Source organism: Magallana gigas, chromosome 8, assembly GCF_963853765.1.
Source record: "Magallana gigas chromosome 8, xbMagGiga1.1, whole genome shotgun sequence".
Lineage (NCBI taxonomy): Eukaryota > Metazoa > Mollusca > Bivalvia > Ostreida > Ostreidae > Magallana > Magallana gigas.
This window is the reverse complement of record NC_088860.1, coordinates 26,100,902-26,124,208: the sequence shown is the minus strand read 5'-3', so window position 1 is coordinate 26,124,208 and position 23,307 is coordinate 26,100,902. Positions and strand designations below refer to the sequence as shown.

Sequence of the window (23,307 nt, the reverse complement as noted above, 5' to 3'; positions counted from 1 at the left end):
ACAATCACAATGTAGTGGATATGTCATTCATACATTCATACATTTTCAACCTTCTTCAGTTTAAGGTATATCTAATCAATATTTAAATTATTATTGTCGAAACTAGAAAAGTGACCCGCAATATACTAAAGCGGTGATGTCGATCAAAAGATCCACTGTCAAGGCTACTACTTCTAAGATTGAAATATTTTGTGATAAAGGTCTGTTTCTTTTCTTAATGATCTTTTTGTTGATACCAAAACACCCAATTATAAACACGTGCTTTACATATTTTGCAGCTACAATGTAAGTTGTAAAAAAAAAAAAGGTCTAGAGACACGGAGTACCCCATATGACTATCCGTGTAGTTTTCCCCTTTATCATATAATTATCCACTGAATCAGCTTCCAATTGGCTTGGGACCAGGAATTTTTCCTCAATTCATTGACTTTTATATTTGAAGTAAATGGGCAAAAAAAATGAAAGTCAAATAATCTAATCCTTATGGGGTTTTTTTATCAGTGAGCGGAAATGTAAGACTAAAAATATTGATATGATCTTTATTTTATCAAATTAAAAAAAATGGTGATAGTTATTAGACTAAAAAACAACAAAATATATGCATTCTTCTTGTTTCATGGCGCTGATGAATGAATGATAAAACACAAGTAAAAATCCAGGTAAAATCTTTAACTGAAAACAGACTATAATTGCTATCACAACACAAATCACACCTATTGTTCTTTACCCAATTATCAAATGTGTGCAAAACGGGAACACACCGTCAATTACTACTCATGTGCGGATCTACGGGGTGTCCGGGCCCCTTCCCCTTGAAAATATCACTTGGGGACCCCCCCCCCCCTCCTCCTTCTGGAACCTTAAATCCCCCCTCCCCCGAAAAATGTTATAAATCCGCGCATGAGTATACAAATATGTATTGTATAATAACTAGGTTTGATGAACATACACTTCATTGCAGAAACAAGTGCTTATTGTTTTGCGTAACTGTACTTTCCGTTATAACACAGAAATCCATCCGTAAATAACAATTACAATTTAAATGCGTTATAGTTTTCCGTTGTCACTCAGTAAGACAACAAAATCTCTCGGTATATATACCAGGTACTTTTAATGAAAACTGCATGCCAATTCAGTTTTATTACGAAAGCAATAGAGAGACCCCAAATATTGACAGCCAACAATGTATCTGTATTTTAATACTTTATTTTAACTACAATATCTTGAACGTAAACATTTTACAATACAAAGCAATAAAATGTGTTCGACAAGGGAACACAATGAACATAATAATAAATTTAAACGATTTTAATTATCAAAATTACATGACATTGTACATGTAGTTGGCAGTTGGGTTCCATTAGACCTTACTTTCTCTCTGATGTGATTAATCACACTACCTTTAATCCACGGAAGTTCAACCCTGCTAAAAAGCCAAAATACATGCTAAAATTAATCCATTTTCTAAGATCGTACTTATCATCTACAAACACGTCAAAAAAGATGATTTTTTATAAATCCATTTTCATTGGATCCATGCCTTTAAAACTCTATAACTATATTAACTGTTTAATTTTTTTAGGCATATTAAGGGTACACGAGTAAGCGATTTGCATACATTTTTTTATTAATTCATACCGGGATCGTATAAATGTATGTACATTTTTATCGTATCAGAAAATAAGTTCTTTATTTTAATAAGAAAGTCAACACATTGAGCACATTCATTCCGTAACAAATATAAGCACCAAAATGTAACATAAAAAGTACAGCAAGAGAGAAGTGAATTTTCAATAGATCTAAAGCCTTTCCTTTTTCCCCCTTAAAACCTATCAAAGAAATTTGGATTTGCCTTGTACATTAAGCTCATTGTACATTGAATAACATTAAAATGCCAATTTTTACATTACCTTATTTTAAAAATTTACAAAAGAAATCAATGAGTAATTCATGCCATTGGATGCATACAGGGTACATGTACAAGTGGTCCATTTTCTGACCCTGGAGACAGCTCATTTTGAAAATATGTGGGGAAAACTTAGAGAGTGAACTTAGAGGCCTTTACACAGCACAGCTCACTAGCTCTGATTAGCCCAATTGCACAAAAAATGTGTATGCATGTTTAAATAACATATTAGGGTACATTGTTATAACCAGGTTAAAAAGTTTACTGTTTTCTTGTTTTTTTCTTTTGGGCATGCATATCATTTTAGTTATACAATTATACATTATACAAAAATAATGTTTTTCATGGAACTCATTCTTATCTAAAGGACCAATTCTGTGTGGAAGTATAAATTTCTTAATACATCTATATTTTGAAAAAAAAATGGAAACCAAAAATTAAAACATTTATAGCAAAATCACTTGTTCAAATCATAATAAATATCACATTTGAAGCATAGTTTTCACATAGTGGAAAATTTAGTGTTTCTGCTTCATCTTCTGTTTTGACATGACATATGGATTTGTGACCCCCAATATCACAATTCAGGGCAGCTCTCTGACACTTAGAATCAATATCTTCCTCGCTATCATACAAGTTCAAACTCTTCGTCTGTATCCTGTCCTCCGGTCATTGTTACTCCTGAAGAGAAATACATGTATATTCTGTAAATTCCTAATTAAAAGCAACAAATTAATATCCACGTTAAATCGCGAGAAGCAGATCTCTTGGATTTTAAAATCTCGCTTGTATTTTCTGAAGGCATGTAAACTATAAAAAATAAGGTGGTACGGGACACCTGTCAATATTTATGCGGATAAAAGTAATTAAAACTGAAACATCGTTTTAAATTTTTGTAATTTCACAATATTTGACATAAAAATATGTTTAAACATTTTTGGAAAGGTAAAACCTATAAAAGCCCTAGCGGGACTTGAACTCATAAGTTACAGATTCGTAGTTAATATTCTAACCCTTTGCGCTACACTGTTAGGTAACTATTTTGGGAAAGAAAACGTTATACATGTATATAAAGTATAAAATTATACTTGATTTTTTTTGTTTATTTGAACAAAGGTACGTCATAATATGGAGGTGTCCCATACCACCTTAGAATAAAAATTTGGCATTCACGATTTCATAATCTCGCGATTCAATGAAAAACAGTTGAATTGCGGAATTAAGTACTCACATAAAATAAGGAATCTACAGTAATATAAATTCTGGTTGTAACACCTTGTTTGACTTGCTAAGCAAATTCATTTAAATCAATCGTGTTTTATGACTAAAACTAACCTTAGCCTATTTTAAGAATTGAGGATATATATACATGTGTACATCCAAACTTTTATAGATTATTTTTCACATTACTTCAGTTGTACTCTTGACCAACGGTGCTGAACAGGAAGAATACATCTAATTGTTACTCACCACTGGCACTGGTGGTCTGTCCAGTGTACGATTCGTAGGGCGGCCAGTGAGGGGGTCTATCCTTGTACAGCTCGAACATGGGGGTCTTACTGGAGCCGACCACAAACTTCTGAACACTTTGTGTAAGGTCGTCAAACTCTTTCTCTGTCCCACAGTAAAATCCCTACAGAACAAGAGGTTACATGGCTCACCTGAGCACACATGTCTTATATTTAACAAAAAAATTAGCATTTCTTTATGAAATACAACACAATTGCAGTTCACTATAGACAAGACACCAGACAAAATGTGCATGGTCAGAAAAGCTTAGGAGTGTCTTGCTGTATTGTTATATATAGGAGGAAGTACCTCTGCTGAATTGTTAAGTAGATACATATTTAAGATTTCCAAATATATCAGAACACATTGTGATTTCATTAATTTTCATGGGCATCCATTTTTTGAGGTTTTGTAAGAAAAAAAATATTTGAAGGTATACTGTATACATTGTAATTTTTGCCCAGTGTAACTTTCTCTCTTCTCCACTTGCAAACAGTCTTGAATTGCCCATACACAGCTATGTTTTAAGAGAGATAATTTTGAAACATTGGAATTCGCCCAGTCATAAATTTGCCCGCTGACGAGGGCGAAAGGGGCGAAAATAAAACGGGTGCTAATGTTTCCCTGTATACAGTAATTATATTTTGTGGAAAATTACATATTGTTGTTATGTTTTCTACTCTTTGTTGAACATTTGATTGTGGGTTTTGTAAACCATCAAATCCATGAAAGTTGGTTCTCATTAAAATAAATGAAACCACAGAACATTGTCACATAGTCATACATATGATTCTGTCATTCATGATGATTCAAATATGGAGATTTATATAATACAGTTTGGAACATCGTGCATTACCAATGCTATAGAAGGATCTAGTTCCATAACGTTCATTGTAGAGGGATATGGACAATGGTAGCTCTCGTCTGAGAAATTTGGACTGTCAAGGTCTTCACAAAGTTGCGTAGTATGTGGGTCAAGGTATATCAATTTATCACCTGGAATTAAAAAAAATAGAAGAAAAATTCTTGAATTTCAATGTCACTGCATTAATTTCCAGGTTTAAAGTTTACTTCATAAATTAATTTCTGTACTGTACTTTATGTTCTGTGATTGGAATAGCTGTTGAAATGGATTGCTTATTTTAAAAGAACAGCAGGAAGAAATCCATAAGGTGTCTGATTAAAATTACTCACTCATGTAGCCTACGAACCAGTGGGCGTGGTTTGGTTTGCCGCCTATGATGCCAACACTTTGGGGAAAACTTAAACATGCCTGAAAGCAAAAAAACATTTACATTATTTTTTTTACACTTGTTTTTATAAAATATTAAACACCAACATCAACACCCCCAATGACATGACCTGCTTGAAAATTTCAAAGAAGATTGTACTGTTGACATTAAATAATACGGTATACAGGAAAATGTTCACCCCCATTTCATTTTGCCCCTTTTGCCCTTGTTGACAGTGGACTAATTATAGACTGGGCGAATTTATAAACAATTTTTAAATTACTGTGTTTATAAGAAAGAGAATTCATTATATATTCCATTGTCTGGCCAAATTTAAGATTGGTTGAAACTAATTGCAAGTGTAGAAGGACAAAAAAAAAACACTGGGCAAAAATTATCCTTTATAAACTAAAAGAAATAGTAAGAAAAGTTTCAATATAACTTTACATGTTTATACCTTTAAACTTTGCACATAAACTGAATTTATTTCTGTTAAACCAAGTCTTAATGGAATCACAAGTAAAAGTGGTTTCCAACTTTTGACATCCACTGTATTTTGTTTGTTTTTATCCTGCTTTGAGGAATCTTGACTAGATTTTTTGCTTCTCCCTGTAGCAGCAGATTCGTGTTTTAATTGTCTAACTCCTATTATATCACAGGTACTTTTCCCATCTTCTTTACAGACACTCTCTGAAAAACAGCATTTAAAGTCCTCTATCAGTCCGTATAGAAGAAAATTTGTATAAGCTTGTAAATTCAAATGTTCCTTGCAAATTTAGGCATACATGTATTCAAATTGATGAAAGTAATTCTACACAATTTACAATTATACTCTGTCCCGAGTTTTTGCTTCCACCACTTTTTGCTTGATATTTCAACAATAGTAAATACCTTTGTGCTCAAACTACGTTCATCCACTAATATGAAAAATGTCCAGATTATCTGTTTTGATACGCCCCCTCTACCGCTTCAGGTTTCATTACACATCCCAAAATTGAAAGTCTACGGAGATTTTGCATTGCATCAGCCATTAATAAGCCCGGATGATAATGTTAAAAAATTGCGCGATGTATTCCGAGTGTATTCCGAATGGAAAAAAGATGTAAACATTTCCCATTACAAATATCCGTAAGAAAATTGTTTTCGTTCCTGTGAAATTTTATGAGTGAAAAGGGATAATTGTTCAATGAAGATATCTTGGATATATTCCCTTTCATCGATTTCAATTGTATTTCTTTCACAGGTATGTGTATTTTTATTAAAAATCATCAAAAATTGATGGAAGCAATAACTTGGGACAGACTATAATCTATATATACATGTATTAATGTACATTTTTTCTTTCAAAGAATACAGCAAAACACAGTTATAGTGGACATGCTTAGAAAGAATTTGTGATTACAACTAAATCTTATTCATTTCCCCGTCATAAACTTAAAGCATGTATTAAAAAACTGATGTCATGATTACAACGAAATCAGTTTCATTCTCCCTATAAACATAGTCTTAAAAGTATAAATTTATAAACTTACTACGGTATATTTTACAAATTATGTTTAATATAACCTCGATTTGTTTTTATACTGATACTTATCTATAGGTGCATTTCACTATATTTTGATGTGTTGATTGTTACTGAGAACACAACTAACTGATGTCATTCTCTATGACAGTGTTGTCCATGGCTATGTGGATTACAATGGAACTCCATTCGTCATATACTGCTAACTTCCTGTGATAAAACAAAAAGAACAAGAATCAGGGAACACCTTGCATAACAGTGTTCACAAAGAGTTAGAAGCTTTGTGTTCTGATGGGTCTTACTTCAATACTTGAGCGACGGTGTTTGGTCCAAACCAAGATCCCACTGATTTCCCTTCAGAGACTCCCATTGAAGCTGTTAAAAAAAGCATGTCATGTTAAACAATGATTGCAAATATGTGAATATGATAATTACAAAACTTAATAAATCATTTAGACCATTGACCTTTCATCATGACAATGACAGACATATGTAAGCAAAAAATATTTCCTCTTCTTCAAAGAGGTGCATAAAAATACCAGTTATGATACTTGCTATTACACATATAAAATACAATGCATGCATATATACCTCCGTATTTGTATTAATTACTGTATCAGAATAGAAAATTCTTCTCAGTTGACTTCCTGTATATACCTATTTGCTGTATGGAGTAATTTGCACTCTTTTTGTCCGCAAACATTTGTAGAATTCTCTTATAGGTCTGGTCTTGGCAATTCTTATTCCACTTCCAATCTACAATAGATACAACACATCAATAGAAATTATTGTCTCAAAGGTTCCACAATATAAACCATAAAAGATTAGATTGCAAGTTTTTTTAGAAGCAAAAATAAAATCAATCTGGAAAATATGGCTTCTTTGAAAACATCAATTTTTCCTAAACTTGTAGGTGCAATTGACGATAAAATTAAAAATTGAGTTTGAACAGCCTTATGTTAAAATAACCTACTAGGTAAATTGATAGAAAGCATAGGTCATGCAATAACAACAAACCTCTCCCCAGGTGTCTGACCACCAGGGCCTGAGCCAGCATCATCTGACCGCATCGTAACATACATCCCCAGCCCCCATCACAAGTCGGCCCAGTCCCTCCTGTAAAAACAACAGGTTACAGGTAAAGACTTTATAATTTTTTTTAAATGGAGGTCGAAAATTTATTATAAAATAAAAAATAAAAGCCTTGTCTTGACACATGATAGACAAATAATCAAATGGATGAATATACAGCCTTAAATCTGTCATGAGACATTTTGTATATATATGATTTACCTATAGCAGGAAAGTTCTTTCTGTACGTGCACCAGATTTTGGACAAAAAGTCCCCTTTTAATTCATCTCTATCTGCAAAAAATGGAAATAGGGTAACTTCAATGATACATGTATGATATTATAACTCCTCATTTTAACAAACTTTATAATAAATTTTCATTCAGAGAGAGATAGGCCTAATTATAATTTTCCACTTCTAATCCCCTTGGCCAATATCAATTACACTTAAGCCATAGACCCTGGGGCTGGTTATTTCTGACTCGGGATAATTTGAGGTGCAATATGAGAAAGGGTATACAAGTGCACTCACTACATGATATCACAAGCTGTTTATTACCACAAATGCTGTATCTTACAGATCTATACTGTCATAGGTACTGCATGTACAGTAGTATTGGTACATATCTACATATCTACATAAGCCAGCAAATATTACCATGTTAATATCATGTCACAGATTGCAGCTTACCATACAATGCACTGTACTTGATCCCCAGGAGGTAAACTGGTTCCTCTGTCAGGGGAAAGTCAACATACCCCAGGGCAGCACTTTCATAGGTCACCATGCAAGTACCTACTGTTAAAAAAAACAATCAATGACTTAATTCACTTCATCTTTAAAAAGAGGCAGGAATAATTAAACTAAAGAGATTAATATTAACAAGTCTCACATAATTGTCAAATTGATTTATTTTGACATCCTCTCTTTTAGCTTCCTTCTCTTTACACTAATGAAATAATCAAAATTGTTTTATGATAATGTGAACTTCCTTCAATTTCTTTATTATGAAAGAGACAATAATTGAATTAGTCTAATTTCAAGGTTTCTTTGTGCCTTCACACAAACTTAAGGCAAGGAATGTAACAAAAAGCTTTGACATTCTGAATGTATGGATCTAAGTTGGTTGCATGTAGAAAATTATGTGAGAGAGAGAGAGAGAGAGAGAGAGAGAGAGAGAGAGAGAGAGGGTAATTGAATACTCAATTACTATACAAGTACATGTACCGGTGGTAGTTTATTTTTAATTCATTTCCCTTTTGAAATTATTATGTTTTAATAGCTAAAAACTGGTTCAGAAAATAGACCAGAAGCAGGACAAACCGAATCCATCTCAGTTTTAAAAAATTTGCAACTTGGTAATAAAATGAGTGTTTAAAATGTTATCAATTTAAAAAAAAGATGAAATCTTAAATCATAAGAATGATATTGGACCAACTCCAGTGTCAATGGACATCAGCTAGTCTTTGGTGTCGACTGCATGGCATGTACATGTACAGTGTATATATTTGCAGTTGCTTCTACTATTTATGTGCAAGATTATAAAAATGATCACAAAATTTGATGGTATATGCAAATCATGATTTATATCCAAATTTGTGTAATTATTCGACAGTTGTGTATTTTTCATCCTCTTGCCAAGGACCAGGGATGGAAATAAATTATATACATGTATTATCCCTGTAAACAAAACAAGGAGCTAGGAACCTAGATGAATGTTTTACAAATCATTTCGTACTGTAAATATACTCTACATTGATATCATGTCATTATAAACTGTTCTATCCACCTTCATTAGCATTAATATGGTTTAGGGAGCTGAGAGCTTTCAACCATATTATACTATATAACGTTATATGTATAGGCATGGTAAAATACCACTTCATTTTGATTAGGTTTAATATGGTAATATAAGTCAGCACAAAATGTGAAGCTAGTTAACTGTAACGTGGGAAAAAGTTGATAAATGTTTTGTAAACACTTAATACAAGAAGCACGCAGGGACATATATTCATTATGAAGAGTACAAATTATAACGTAACAGGTAACGTTAGGCCTAAAAATAAACGGTTACAGTATTTTTTCGAAGGAAGAGCTGGAATTGTAAACAGCAGGTAAAGTGAACTATGATTATGCCTTTCTTACAAAATCAGAGCTAGTTGTTAAAGAATTTAGCCTACCATCATTTGTCATGTCCATTTTGACATAGCCCTCTCAACCTTCTGTGTCAGATGTCCATTGTAACAAAACATTGATATAATGAAAAGTCTGAAGGATGTCTGAAAGGATGTCAACAATAAACTGGTAGTGGGTCGTATTCGTCGTACTAAGATAAATCTAAAGAAACCCGAAAGCTAGAGACCAGTTTACATACCCAATCGATAAACTTATTAACGCTTTTCTACTTCGCATTCATTACAGAATAGAGAGGTAATTGTTTATTTAAAATTGTTTATTGTATATTTCATCTCGAAATCTGCAAATTGTTTATGTAATATGGCTTTTTAAAGGTTATGAAATTCGTACGTTATCTCCCTTTACAACTCTTCAGCATCTTTCCAAAATTCCTCAATAATTTCCCGCCGAAAAAAAGGAAACCTAATGCTGGTTCTGAAGCTGGGATCAACAGAACACGTTTGAGCCTTTTAGATTGTTTAACGGTATTGAAATATGGAAAATGTAGATGAGGAAAACACATGAAAACTGAAACTTGATCTCGATCCATACAATCAATATTGAGTATAGTATTTATCAAGGCCATGCACATGCATATGCAAAAACTAAAAAGCAAAATACGTTGTTTCCCTTGGCTGAGTCAATCCATGATCAAAGACAGAGTAAAAAAAATTTTTTATTATATGCTACCAAATCACAGGTGCTTGAATCTCTATAATTAAGATTCTAAAGTAAACAATGCTAAATGTATTGCATTAAGATTCTAAATGTATTGCAATTTGAGAGAAGTTAATTGAATCATTCATATAATCAATATTGTACATGAACAGGTTATACAAATTTAGTATTAGGTCCTATTTGCATTGACCAATGACCATGTTGACAAAATTACCAGATAGAAACTTTCAACTTCCTTATTAAGGCAACTGATTCCAGGTCTCCTCACAAGTGAAGGGAGTATAATTATATAAACTCGACCTCCTACATGTGTACACATGTAAATCCCCAAAGTTTAACTATGATTAAGCCACATCATTTAAATATGATGAATTATATCTGTTAGAACCATTTTAACAAGAGCTTGGACTTTGGGTAGTTGTGTCAAATTGCGTTGTGATGTTGGCTTCTCTATTTCATTACTGGCCACTTATATAGCCAGCTGCCATGCATGGCTCTTTGAAATCAACACGACTTGGCTGGCTTTTGAGCTAAAACTATGCAATCCAGTTATATTTTACTTGAAACAAGCGTCATTTTTAACTTTGTATGATGCAACAAATAGATAGCACATCCTACCAAAAGTCCAAGGTCTTGTTAAAATGGTTCTATTTAGAAAACATGTACATATTTAATTCTCAATCCAGCCGGCCTTTGTAAATCCAATATTTGCATTGCCAGATAATGTGGTACGTAACCAAACCCATTATGTAAAATGAGTATTTACAGATGATTTTGTATTCCGACAATTAGATGCAGGCTGGTAAAGGTCGTGGTAGAGGAGTACTAGCCCTCCAGAACTGTAGAACTCCTCTGCGGAGACCCAAGGCATTCCAGATAGAGACCAGCAGTGTACATTGTGACTTTGATACAATCACATCACCTGAAATCAAGTATACGTCATGTAAGTCCTTGCAAATCACAGACCTATTTTAAAACCCTTACGATTATGTGCTATTTCTTGTGGATTTTTGTGTCCTTATAAATCTTACGTTCTGGTTTTACTGATAAGGCCAAAAAAAAATACATGTATATGTGTGTTTCCGGTTTCCCGACCGACCCTATTTTTTATGCGCTGACCCTAACACTTTTTATTCCAAATCCAGATTACCAACCGTAATTGGTTTAAACAATAGAGTCTTTACAAATCAGAGTTAAAAAAACGCTTGTAATAATTCAATAGAAAACACCACTTATCAAAGCGTTTTAAAGATTTCTAAGTGCAGATTGACAGCATGGATGAAAGTTATCCTTGGTTATTTTAGCTTAATTATCAATGCAACAAATATTTTTTTAGGTCAGTGATGTGTTAAAAATTAATATAAAGATGTACATGAAAAAAGCAGAGGCAAAGTTTTTTTTTATATTTCTGGGTGTGGAGACTGCAGACATCGTAAGTCTTTGAATAGGCCTAACAATCATTCACATTATAAATATGATTTTAAAATGCTTCATTTCAGATGCAAATGAAATTTTAAAAATTAGTCTTAAACCATTAATGATGTATTCATTTTTTTTTTAAATTATTGAAAAGATTTAATTCTAAGGCTCTCGTCTGATCAACCAAAATTTCCTCTGTTTTTGAATTCAACACCTACAGTTACGATATTAATGTCTACTGTTATGTCGGTTGACCAGGAAAATAGAACTAATACTATATAATATATTTGTGGTAATGAGTATTATATATACTCAGTTAATCTATAGTGGCTGTCATATTTATATTTTCTATTTACATGAAAATAAAATCTTGGTGTACATTCCAAATTAATCTTAAATATAAGAAAGCTTTAATTCTGTAACAGTTGTCACTTTTCACATTTGCTCCATCTGTAAAATACATTTTATTAATGAATAGAAAAAATCATATGCTAGGAAAAGAGAAAACTGAAAAGCTCATTAAAAAAAAAAAGAAAAAAAAAAAAAAAAAAAAAAAAAAGCCGACCTACCTACCCTATTTTAAAATCTGATGAAATAGGAAACACACATACATTTTTTTTTGGCCTAAATGCTGAAAGCGTTAAAATGATACTGACCTTCACAATTCCACCATAATTTGTAATAATGTATTGTACAATCATGATGTAATAATTAGAAATTTTTATATGCATAATATATATTCCTTATAGGGAGTTATGTGTTTCTACAAGTCTTTCACAGTGTATTATTTGGGTATAAAGTCAAAAATTGACAGTTAACCACATTACTTTGATGATTAACAGTAAACCACATTACATTGATATTTGATAAATAGTTATATGACTTCTAAAGTACACAAATACGAGAATTAAGTCCCATGTTAACTCTTAAAACAAACTTCAAGTACAGAAACCAATGTAAGCACAAGTTATTTTCATGAAAAATTTTGAATTCTCAGCCTGGGCCGACTGTGGGACAGAAAGTGAGGATAGTTTCATGGAGGGTCAGAGACTAATGGTTAAGTTCACCTATAACGCCAACCCAGACTCACCCCTGGGGGAGCCAGAGCTCTCAGTCAGACAGAAAGACAACGTGGAGTTCATAAAATATAACCCCCAGAACAAGATGTGGTGTAAAGTTCAGATAGGAAACAACAGGGGCTATGTTCCTACTTCATATGTGATGGTGAGTTTTGTTGCAGACATGTTTTAGAAATTGTAATTACGTTGTAAACACAATTTTTTAGTGCATCAATAGTAACTCACTATTTGTTTTTTTTTTTAAAACAATAAAGTGCATTTAAATGTGATATTCTTTTTTAACTATGTAATTAGATACTTTTGTGTGAGTAAAGGGATTTTCCAAAATTATTTCATTAAATAAATGGAACTTAAGATGTATCTGATTTGTGATTTTTGACAGTTGTCGGATAAAATGAGTAAATGTTGTTAATTTATCCCTCATTTAGTCTCTAGAGGGGAACGACAAGTTGCCATGGCTGAAGACACCAACTGAGATTCCACAGGAGAAAGGTACGTGTAGATGATAACTCATTTATCTGAGAGAGAGAGAGAGAGAGAGAGAGAGAGAGAGAGAGAGAGAGAGAGTTTAAAGTTACATGTATGGAGTCTGAGGAAATGAATTATTTCCCATTTGAATGGTAATTTAAGCAATGGTTGAAATCTAGTGCAATTTTTTTTTGTAACATCATTTTTATTTGTATGAAAATCACTCTAGCTCTATGTCAACCTTTAGTGCTACCGATCTGCAGCCAGGATCTTCATTGATAAGATTCCATGCATTTTGTTTTGAAGTATATAAAATTGTTTGTTTTAACGTATGTCCTTGATCATTAATCTATGCTCTGTGGAGATAGCATCCTAGATGTGGTCCAGTTGTTTGTATTCCTGAACTTGTCATTCAGCTGTCCTTTAAAATTTTAGAAGAAAAGAATATCATAATCTTCATAAGATGTCATCTGTCTTTTGCAGTTGAATACAAGCCATACAAGTCTGCCTACGCTAAAGACAAGCCCAGTGAGCCTGCCCCAGCCACAAGCTACCGATGCGATGTGTGCTGTAAGGATTTCAACGGCCCACAGCCCTACGCCATGCACATGAAGAGTAAGGCGCACAAGGAAGAATTGGAGGCTCAGGAGGGGTAGAGGGGACCTCAAAGAGGGGGCAGTAATTAATGTGATAGAAATGAGATTATAAATGTACATGTAAACACATGCTGGAATTTAAGAAAAAAAGCAATCTGTTTTAGAGATGAAGTCTCAGGTAGATTCTCAGGTGTAGCAGCATGAGCAATATATCATTTCATGTTTTGAGAGGGCTTATTTTAGATAATGTACTTATTAAAGGATAAAAAAAAATTCTGCTCATCATGAGTCATGAAGATGGTGTTTTTGGTTTTAATGGTGTTTTTTTTTGGAACCAGGTACTTAATTTGTTAAATGAATTGAAAAAGTTAGAGAATACGATGTTTTCAGACACTATGTGTTGTTAGTACATGTGTGTGTATGTATGTGTAAACAAGAGAGAGGTTGTGAATCCACACTTGTACACAGATTATTTCTAGTCCAAATTGATCCAAAATGGTGGTCGATTTTTGCTTGTAAAAAGTTTTTTCAGTAGTTTGTATTTTGTATAACAGTGATTTTAATGCTGCATTCAGTTAATACCAAATATATCAAAATATCATTGTACAAGGGTTCTGCTTGTGTGTCATTTGTCAGAAGAGTAAAGGGAATTATCCAAGTTTGTCTACTTGTCAATTAATTGTCTCACCTTTCTGATCTTAGTATTGTCTCATTTACATGTAATTGTTTTTAGTTGAAACTATGTCTGTTTTTTCTTAAACATATCTATCAAGTAATCAAACGGAACAAAAATGAACAAGAATGTTGATCTCTCAAGCTGTGGAGATTTGCTTGAAAATCTAGATCTCTTTATGAAAGACCTGTCTACCAGTTCACTACAACTGTGATATAATACATGTATGTCCATAAGTAAGGCAGTTCAAGACACACTCACATGAACTAGTAAATAGTTGTACTTAAAATAATCCTATGGTCGGATATTGTGAGTAAATCAGGACTTACCTGTCTCGTAGTACTGTAGACAATTTATTTTTACTGTTTATACATCAATAAACTCTTGCACAAAAAAGTTAATAAATACCATCTTGATCAAAGATAATAAATTTTTGTGGAAGAAAATTTGCCTTCACATTGTCAGATTTTGCAGGTGCTACGATTGTGTATGTAATTTTTTTGCAAAATTATACCACTGGAAATTGTAATTTTATAATGCAGGTATTCTTCATTAAAACACTGATGTTTTTGTATACATTCCATTCATTGATAAATATTTTTTTTCATTTCAAGTTGTCAAATTTTGCAAACTTGTTGGATTTTTGGAATTTTCTTTGTTGATGTATTGGGAATGTGCTTTGTTTTTTTTGTTTTTTTGGTGTTTTTTTTTTTTTTTGCTTTTTCTACATATTTTGTTTTGTTTAAAAGGTAGAGAAAGATAAATTGTTGGTTTTAGCAGACAGTGCTATGTGTTGTTTTATATTGTTTAATTTTTAGATAGAATATACAAGGTGTGTATATATATTTTTGCTTATTTCTGGGTTTTTACAGTACTTTTCTACATGCAATGATTATTGTGAAATTGTTGTAGTAGTTCAATAGAATTCATTTTTCTTGTTTGTATAGTTTTCAATGAAAAAGAATAAGTAAATTTGAAATTTTACGTTTAGGAGTCTTATTTTCAGACTATTAAGTTCGAATATTATGAGTGCTTTTTGGGAGTTGATTTTAAACAACTCTCCTATGCAGTTACTCTGACAAACCGAAAGTGAAACAGTGTTTGGACCAAAGCATAAATCATTGCCGTTGACAAGACCTAGTTCTTAAAAATAATAGATAAATTCGAAATAATGTACGCTAAAGCTTTTTTTTCAAAGAAACTTCTTGGATCCCTAAATTTTCCAGAAAAATATCTTATCACTGATACATAGTTTGATTGAACTAAATTAATTCTATTTTAAATATTACTTAACATGATTCATATGGGATTTTATCAACATTCTTGTGTCGAAAAAGTCCGAAAATTCATATTATAAAAATGTGCGTAATTCAATTACAGATTAGAAACTACCTGTACTTGTCATGCAAAATAACATATCATTGAATTTTAAATAAACATCGATAAAATCAACTCCCGTCAGTTCTTCGGTACTTTGATTACATATGGCTGTGAACTATATGCATGTTTCCGATCTTTGGAAACATTGTCGCCCTCCACTTTTTGCTAAGGAAAAGCAATAATGATTTAAAGTCTCTTTTAAATACAATAAACTGTATTTTTGTGTGCTTTGTTGTTTTGGGAAATTTAAACAAACCGACCGAAAGTTTCTTCAACTTCGTGATCATTTATTTTTGGACTATTTAAAAAGAAAAAAAAATTGTGTTGGAGAGTGTATTTTAAACCCGTCGCCGATTCTTTGTAATGAATAGAATATATATAGAATTAACGTGATAGTGGAATTATTGTTGTGGAAATAATTGTAGTGTTTATTTAACCCAACAACTTGGTTACCCATTTCTACGCATAATATTAATACATTTTTGCACTACGTTTTGAAGCATTGTAGTGACAATGGTCGAGAAAGAGCTCAATGTCACACAGAATATTCAATATCAGTGTTTGGCGATACACATGTTTACAATTGATCAATTAGTAGGTGAAAAAAGGCTAAAAACTAGGCATTTTATGCCATTTTCCTTCTGAGCGCCCGACCTGGGAAACTTTTTGACATTGCATGCAAAACTAGTGTACATGTACCTATTTTCAATCTCCTAGCCCCTGTGTTAAAAGAAAAACGTAGCTTAATAAGAGAACAGGGATGTGTCATGACCTTCGTTGTTAGATTGCAACGCATACTTTCAATTTTGCAAAAACAAAGTATTCTGTGCTACATGTTATAGTATCAGATAAAATGAATGTGTGAAATATTATGTACGTTCACTGTTTGCTTTTATTATTACAAAGATTGATGTTATGTTATGAATTCTCCTGCATTTGTCAGACTTTGCGATGAAAAAGTACCCTCTACTCACCCCTCGATCGAGAGTGGAACCCCCACCTGCTTATGACACCAATATTTACAAATGCCAAGTGCAATATGTACTGTAAAGAGCATATGTACTTCAATCGTTCAAATGAGGGTTCGCATCGCATCATCTATGCAGCAGACTGTTAACTTTTAATCAACTTCCACTCGAATGGAGAGGCATTTCACGTATACTACCATATTTAGTTATTTACTGCAGTCGATGAAAAATAACTGCTAATCTTCACTATATAGGTGGCATATAAATTATAAACAATTCAATGATATATGTAATTCATGATTTTTCAAAGCATCTATATTGAGTCAAAAATTATTTTTGAACAATCAACACATTTTTAGGTCAACTGAACTCAGTTGACCTATTGCCATTGGTCTTTGTCCGTCGCCATGCGTCGTTCGTTGTCAGTTTTACATTTTAAACTTCTTGAACACAACATGCCCAATTGTTACCATTTATTAGTGTGAAGCATCTCTATGGTAAGAGGAATATAAATTGTGAAATTCATGGCTTTACATCCCCGGGGACCAAATATGAAAAAAGCCCAATTTTAAAATAAAATCTCTACTGCCTCACGTGCATAAAACTTATTCCATGAAGCCCTCCACCTGAATTGTGAAATTCATGGCTCCTGGTTTTTTGATTCTGCAAAGTAAAGTATGGGTTACCCGGTTACCGCGATACATCAAACCACTAGTTTGCTACAACACTGTATGCAGCATTAACTTTTTACTAGTACTGGCAGTAACTTCCGTTGCATGGTATCATGCAAGTATTTTATGCTTTACTAGGTTTAGAAAGTTTCGTACAAAAATAACAACAATAAATAATGAAATTTTCATTCTATTTTATTTTCATAATGAAAATGTGAGGGTTTTTTTAAAAGGATTATTTGGCTGTTGCAGTTGTTACTATTAATGAATGGTCTTATTCGTGCAAACAAGACAAAGACTATTAAAAAGAATGGAATGAATAGTAGCCTTATGGCAACCTTCATTTTTACAAATTTTATGAAATTATGGTCACGGGGAAAACAACAAAGTTGTATTTTAAATAATTAAAGTTGTTTTATTTTTAAATGTAAATAATTTGGAAAAATTTTTTTGGTCTTCTAACCCATCAATCAAAATTATGGACACTATACCCACACACCACCCGAATCGTGATGTCAGTCTCAATTGCTTAAATTAAACAATGTGCGTCTTTCTGTAAAAGAGAACGTCAAGTGTCAAATAACTGGTTATTTTTAAGCTGGCCTTGTCATGATTTCTTTTACTGGAATTATGTACTTTTTTTTAAATCCCGCCGACGCATCGAGAAAGTCGTGTTTTTACGTGAATGAAGGTCAAATCGTTCACCCGTTATTTCAGGCGAGAGTTTACTCCTTGCAAATATTCGTGCTTTATTTTGTGTTGTCCAGTACATAAAATACAATTAAGTGCAAAACGCATTTTTGGATTACTTTAGTACAGAATTTCATGAATATTTGACCATATAAAAATTGATTAGATTTGATTTATAACTATTTAAAAATATCAAAATCATGCTTTTATAGTTTAAAGTAAAACATTTTCTCCAAAGTTTTTCGTATTTATAATGCTCCAAATGTAACCCTGAAGAAAAGAACCCTGATATGAACGAAGGTTATAAAATATATCAAAGATATAAAATATGTGTATAAAAAGAACAAACTTGAACACTATTTTGTATGATATTTTAAATTGTAAACGCCAACTGTACATTTTTTTCCATGAAAAAAAAAACAACAATCGTTATGATCAATGCAAATTATATTTTTCTCCTTTAAGCATTCAAATTAAACGCAATTAATTAAAAAATCTGTAAATGCAATGTTATCATCAAAAGTATATCAATGGCAGTTTTCCTTTTTCCCCTTAATATAACTGATTGATTTTAAACTTAATTTAAGATTCGTTAACAGAATCAAGCATAAATGTAACTTTTTGGGGGGTCATGCTGTAACGCCCCTACCCCTTTTACCACCAGACAAAAAACGAAAAGCAACCCAAATCCTTAGACCGACACAATTATCTTCACACTAATATTGTTTGATATATGAGTTGTATGATTTAGAATTTTATTTTTCTGCAAAAATCTGCTAGTATGATAAGTCTGCATATGACTTAAACTTTTATGATAAATAAGACTTTAAAAAAAAACATATAGCAGGAATGTAAATCAGATCAATTTTTATACAGGACGGCAATAATTCACTTTTGCTCCAATTAAGGCTTCTCAACGGCTTTTCCCACAAAAATATAATGGCAAACAAATATTTAAAAATCATGATATATTTTGTCCTTTTTGTAGAAAACATTTTCGTAAAAAATATTTCTACATGAAAAAGATTTTAAAATAATATCTATGTCCATCAAATGTACGTGAAACTTTAAAGATTAACGTGATGTGCTAGAAAGAAATAAAGAGTATGTACACAATTCATCGACAAAAATTATCAAGAGTGTGCTTCTTTTGAAAAGGGGTCTCACGCTTTTCCCTGATTTTGCAATATACGGACCGTGGTTTCTTTATCGTAACTGCACGATTTTTGCTCTAACTAGCGATCCCTTTGAAGAACTTTAAATTCTCAGTGAAATTCAAGAGTATATAAGGAAACCCTGGGTAGGAATTCTTCAGAAGGTGAAGTAAGTCATCATAAAATGAAATACTCGGTGTGTCTTCTGGTGGCTTTGGCTGGAGTGGCATTGGCCTATCCGGTAAGAATTATTTATTTTTTTTAAATATTGTTTGGCAAAATAAAATATGCAAAAGCCATGGACATTTTTGCAAACTAGATCAAATTGAAAATGTTTCAATGCGTTCATTTCTCTTCCCCCTAAAGTTGACTGTATCAAACCTAGCTCATTTTTTTTTATTAATTATAAAAATTGCTAAGAAAACTGTTGATTTTTTGATATATAAAATAGAAAAGAGGATAAACTTTTTAGAAATATATCATGCAACAACGTTTTTTTTTTTTTCAATTTGCCAAATACAAGTTTACGTTGAATTATATAATAGTATCTATCTATACTACTATATTAAAATAATAGACTCGAATTTTTTAGCTTTAATGCCGATAAATCGGAAGAGTACTGTCTTTTGTTTTATATATTCTAAACATAATTGATACTTGAAGATTACCAATTTATTTTTATTTTTTTCTAAATTAAGCTTCGCTAATTAATAATCAACGAAAATACCTCAAAAAATTCCGAAAATCATCTGAAATTTTTGGATTTTACAATATTGCGCATGCGCATTACATTCAAGCTTAATCAGGGGAGGCTCTTTATTTTATGTTTCCACAATATCACATTTGCATGGATAAACTCAGAGACGATAAAACAAATGCGTGTAAATTTTCATTGGAATTTTTTTCTGTTCATCAAAGAAAATACGGGAAATAAATCTAACACATTGCATTTACTATAAAAAAAAAATCCCGAAAGTTTCAAATGTCAATATGTGTAAAAAAAACGTTGTTGAAGAAATGTTTAATTCTGTAATCATAGAATTAAACTTTTCGAAGAAAGGTATTTACAGCTTCAAAATTATTTGTTATAAACAGTTTGACTGTTATTTTCAATGCAACTTTATTAATTTTCTCCAAAATCGTTTTGGGGCGATTCTGCAATTTTCTGCTACAATACGGGTATATGGGAGGCATTTTAACTGTGGTTAAGGCCTTTCCCAAGACACAGTTACATTATTCAAACTCAGCAGAGTGTAATGAAATCAACAATAAACGGTGTGTCGATGTATCTATTTCGTAAATGTCCGATATCATATGCTATGTCAACACGAGTCAAAATCTAGTTGATATAGAAACAAATTATGCATGTAACTAAGAACTTCTTGGTACACATAGTGGTATCTTGTCACCTTCAATTCGTTTCGGTCATCAACAAGTTGTCATATTGGGCGGTTTGATATTTTATCATTAAGTTGGTTATTTAGAATAAACCCACCTACACTTGCTAGACTTATTGTCCCTTTTCCCTGACGATTTTCGTAAACATATCTTAAAAAATTCCTTGAAATTTTACAGTGAAATAGAATTTCCGAAAATTAACTGATTCTTACGATATGTCATCAAAATTGAGTCTTAACTGGTCACAGTAATCCAGGTTTTTTTTTCTTACTTTGCAGGTTTCCATATTTATTAGACATAAATCATATGATGTATAAAAATCAGAGAGAGAGAGAGAGAGAGAGAGAGAGAGAGAGAGAGAGAGATTTTTTCGTAAGCATCTATAAATGTGGTTTACTAGTGCATGATATTACCACTAACTTTAACCGGTTAAGGTATCTGATTTATTTATGTTTTCCCACCATTGTAGACAAAGGAAAGGCGCCCCCCTCCTGCAAAGAACGGCGATGATCTGATTAAGAGACTAGAAGAAGTTCTAGATGATATAGAATTTGACAAAGAATATGACGGTTTCGAAAAACGCCCACCGCCCTCTGGTGGAGAAGATGGCTCCAGAGAAGGAAGACGCAGACCTAGACCAGAAAAAGATCAACAGGAGGCACCAGCTAAAAGGGAAGATACCGAACAAGCTGGAAGACGCAGACCAAAAGGCCCACCTCCATCTGACGGTGAAGATGGCTCAGGAGAAAGAAGACGCCCACCGTCATCTGATGGAGAGGATGGCTCTGGAGAAGGAAGACGCGGGCCTCGACCAGAAGGAGACCAACAGGAGGCACCAGCTAAAAGGGAAGATACCGAACAAGCTGGAAGACGCAGACCAAAAGGCCCACCTCCATCTGACGGAGAAGATGGCTCAGGAGAAAGAAGACGCCCACCTCCATCTGATGGAGAAGATGGCTCTGGAGAAGGAAGACGCGGGCCTCGACCAGAAGGAGACCAACAGGAGGCACCAGCTAAAAGGGAAGATACTGAACAATCTGAAAGACGCAGACCAAAAGGCCCACCTCCATCTGACGGAGAAGATGGCTCAGGAGAAAGAAGACGCCCACCTCCATCTGATGGAGAAGATGGCTCTGGAGAAGGAAGACGCGGGCCTCGACCAGAAGGAGACCAACAGGAGGCACCAGCTAAAAGGGAAGATACTGAACAAGCTGGAAGACGCAGACCAAAAGGCCCACCTCCATCTGACGGAGAAGATGGCTCAGGAGAAAGAAGACGCCCACCTCCATCTGATGGAGAAGATGGCTCTGGAGAAGGAAGACGCGGGCCTCGACCAGAAGGAGACCAACAGGAGGCACCAGCTAAAAGGGAAGATACTGAACAAGCTGGAAGACGCAGACCAAAAGGCCCACCTCCATCTGACGGAGAAGATGGCTCAGGAGAAAGAAGACGCCCACCTCCATCTGATGGAGAAGATGGCTCTGGAGAAGGAAGACGCGGGCCTCGACCAGAAGGAGACCAACAGGAGGCACCAGCTAAAAGGGAAGATACTGAACAAGCTGGAAGACGCAGACCAAAAGGCCCACCTCCATCTGACGGAGAAGATGGCTCAGGAGAAAGAAGACGCCCACCTCCATCTGATGGAGAAGATGGCTCTGGAGAAGGAAGACGCGGGCCTCGACCAGAAGGAGACCAACAGGAGGCACCAGCTAAAAGGGAAGATACTGAACAAGCTGGAAGACGCAGACCAAAAGGCCCACCTCCATCTGACGGAGAAGATGGCTCAGGAGAAAGAAGACGCCCACCTCCATCTGATGGAGAAGATGGCTCTGGAGAAGGAAGACGCGGGCCTCGACCAGAAGGAGACCAACAGGAGGCACCAGCTAAAAGGGAAGATACCGAACAAGCTGGCGGACAGAGACAGAAACCACCAAAAGATTCAGGACGTCAGAAACTGGCAGGAGATGGCGATCGTCAAGGAAACCTGGAACGACTTGAGCGACTTCTGGAAAATTTGTTTTAAATGACGATATCTATATTCCATGCAATATCTACAGACACTTTGTTAAAGCTTTTGGAATTTCTGAATTTCTTGTTTATTAATGAATAAATTTTTTCTGCAGAGCAAAACGACATTTTATTTTATTGAACCTCCGCTGTGTATTTTAAGGCAATCACAGTTTCACTTCATTGTATTTTTATGTCAATATACATGCATTATGAAAACCACAGCAATAATATACCACTTTTATTCTTCAGGCCTTAAGGTGGATCTCTACACCAAATAAATGTAGGAGATTTTTGTTCCATGCAATTGTTACTAATACTAGGCGAAGTATTCAACAATAATAAATCTCAAAGTACAATACTCTATTTTTCTAGAGAATTTTTAAAATATCAGTCTGCTTCTGGATTTGTATATCAAATACAGATTGTTTTGAATTGACATTTATTTTTTCTATGAAAATATAACGTCAATGTGTCTCCATAGACGCAGGAGGTCTAAGTATAGACTGGATTATTCTTGTTCTAAAAATAGATTCAATGCCGACTGATAAAAATAGGGTACCCTATTTCGAGACTAAGTTACCACTTAGATGAGCAAAATTCAAAACTTTTCTCAACAAATTGTTGTAGAGAGGACACTTATAAACCCCCTTCATATTTTTTTCAGATTTTTAAATCTTCAAAATAAATTTGTAGCTGCGCAGTTCGAC

At 33.5% G+C, this 23,307-nt stretch overlaps 3 protein-coding genes across 13 annotated transcripts; 2 read left to right on the top strand and 1 right to left on the bottom strand.

The window, feature by feature from the left end:
* Nucleotides 1-1,604: 1,604 nt before the first annotated feature.
* LOC105318708 (cysteine protease ATG4B) lies at nt 1,605-9,555 on the bottom strand. Its single transcript, XM_011415947.4, has 12 exons — nt 9,422-9,555; nt 7,932-8,039; nt 7,463-7,534; nt 7,187-7,285; nt 6,827-6,925; nt 6,472-6,544; nt 6,300-6,379; nt 5,105-5,337; nt 4,610-4,688; nt 4,272-4,411; nt 3,377-3,539; nt 1,605-2,587 (listed from the first exon to the last, which is right to left on the bottom strand). The coding sequence occupies exons 1-12, from the start codon at nt 9,438-9,440 to the stop codon at nt 2,535-2,537; spliced, it is 1,218 nt and encodes a 405-aa protein (XP_011414249.3). The 5' UTR covers nt 9,441-9,555; the 3' UTR covers nt 1,605-2,534.
* A 27-nt stretch (nt 9,556-9,582) lies between these two features.
* On the top strand, nt 9,583-15,317 carry LOC117690532 (uncharacterized). Of its 3 annotated transcripts, none has more exons than XM_066068546.1 (5): nt 9,583-9,671; nt 10,887-11,037; nt 12,511-12,737; nt 13,021-13,084; nt 13,544-15,317. In XM_066068546.1, exons 2-5 carry the CDS (start codon nt 10,887-10,889, stop codon nt 13,714-13,716), a joined length of 615 nt encoding a protein of 204 aa, XP_065924618.1. In that variant the 5' UTR covers nt 9,583-9,671; the 3' UTR covers nt 13,717-15,317. The 3 variants fall into 3 exon arrangements, with proteins under 3 accessions (XP_065924618.1, XP_034328971.2, XP_065924617.1); XM_034473080.2 differs by lacking the exon at nt 9,583-9,671 and adding an exon at nt 9,759-9,901; XM_066068545.1 differs by lacking the exon at nt 9,583-9,671 and adding an exon at nt 10,049-10,078.
* A 3,969-nt stretch (nt 15,318-19,286) lies between these two features.
* On the top strand, nt 19,287-22,958 carry LOC105318706 (basic salivary proline-rich protein 3). 9 transcript variants are annotated; one of them, XM_066068316.1, is made up of 4 exons: nt 19,287-19,433; nt 21,060-21,187; nt 21,263-21,306; nt 21,352-22,958. In XM_066068316.1, exons 1-4 carry the CDS (start codon nt 19,377-19,379, stop codon nt 22,611-22,613), a joined length of 1,491 nt encoding a protein of 496 aa, XP_065924388.1. In that variant the 5' UTR covers nt 19,287-19,376; the 3' UTR covers nt 22,614-22,958. The 9 variants fall into 9 exon arrangements, with proteins under 9 accessions (XP_065924388.1, XP_065924387.1, XP_065924390.1 ...); XM_066068315.1 differs by having other exon boundaries at nt 21,263-22,958; XM_066068318.1 differs by having other exon boundaries at nt 21,060-21,306.
* The last annotated feature ends 349 nt before the right edge of the window (nt 22,959-23,307 follow it).

Excerpts from the sequence above, each read along its gene's own strand:
- LOC105318706 (XM_066068315.1), top strand. The coding sequence starts at position 19,377 with ATGAAATACTCGGTGTGTCTTCTGGTGGCTTTGGCTGGAGTGGCATTG. Across the intron at positions 19,434-21,059 it reads GAGTGGCATTGGCCTATCCG|ACAAAGGAAAGGCGCCCCCC; the intron begins GTAAGAATTATT and ends CCACCATTGTAG. Across the intron at positions 21,188-21,262 it reads AAACGCCCACCGCCCTCTGG|GGAAGATACCGAACAAGCTG; the intron begins TGGAGAAGATGG and ends ACCAGCTAAAAG.
- LOC105318708 (XM_011415947.4), bottom strand. Across the intron at positions 6,926-7,186 it reads GGTCAGACACCTGGGGAGAG|ATTGGAAGTGGAATAAGAAT; the intron begins GTTTGTTGTTAT and ends TATCTATTGTAG. Across the intron at positions 3,540-4,271 it reads TAGATCCTTCTATAGCATTG|GGATTTTACTGTGGGACAGA; the intron begins GTAATGCACGAT and ends CTTGTTCTGTAG.
- LOC117690532 (XM_066068545.1), top strand. Across the intron at positions 12,738-13,020 it reads TTCCTACTTCATATGTGATG|TCTCTAGAGGGGAACGACAA; the intron begins GTGAGTTTTGTT and ends TCCCTCATTTAG. Across the intron at positions 13,085-13,543 it reads TGAGATTCCACAGGAGAAAG|TTGAATACAAGCCATACAAG; the intron begins GTACGTGTAGAT and ends TGTCTTTTGCAG.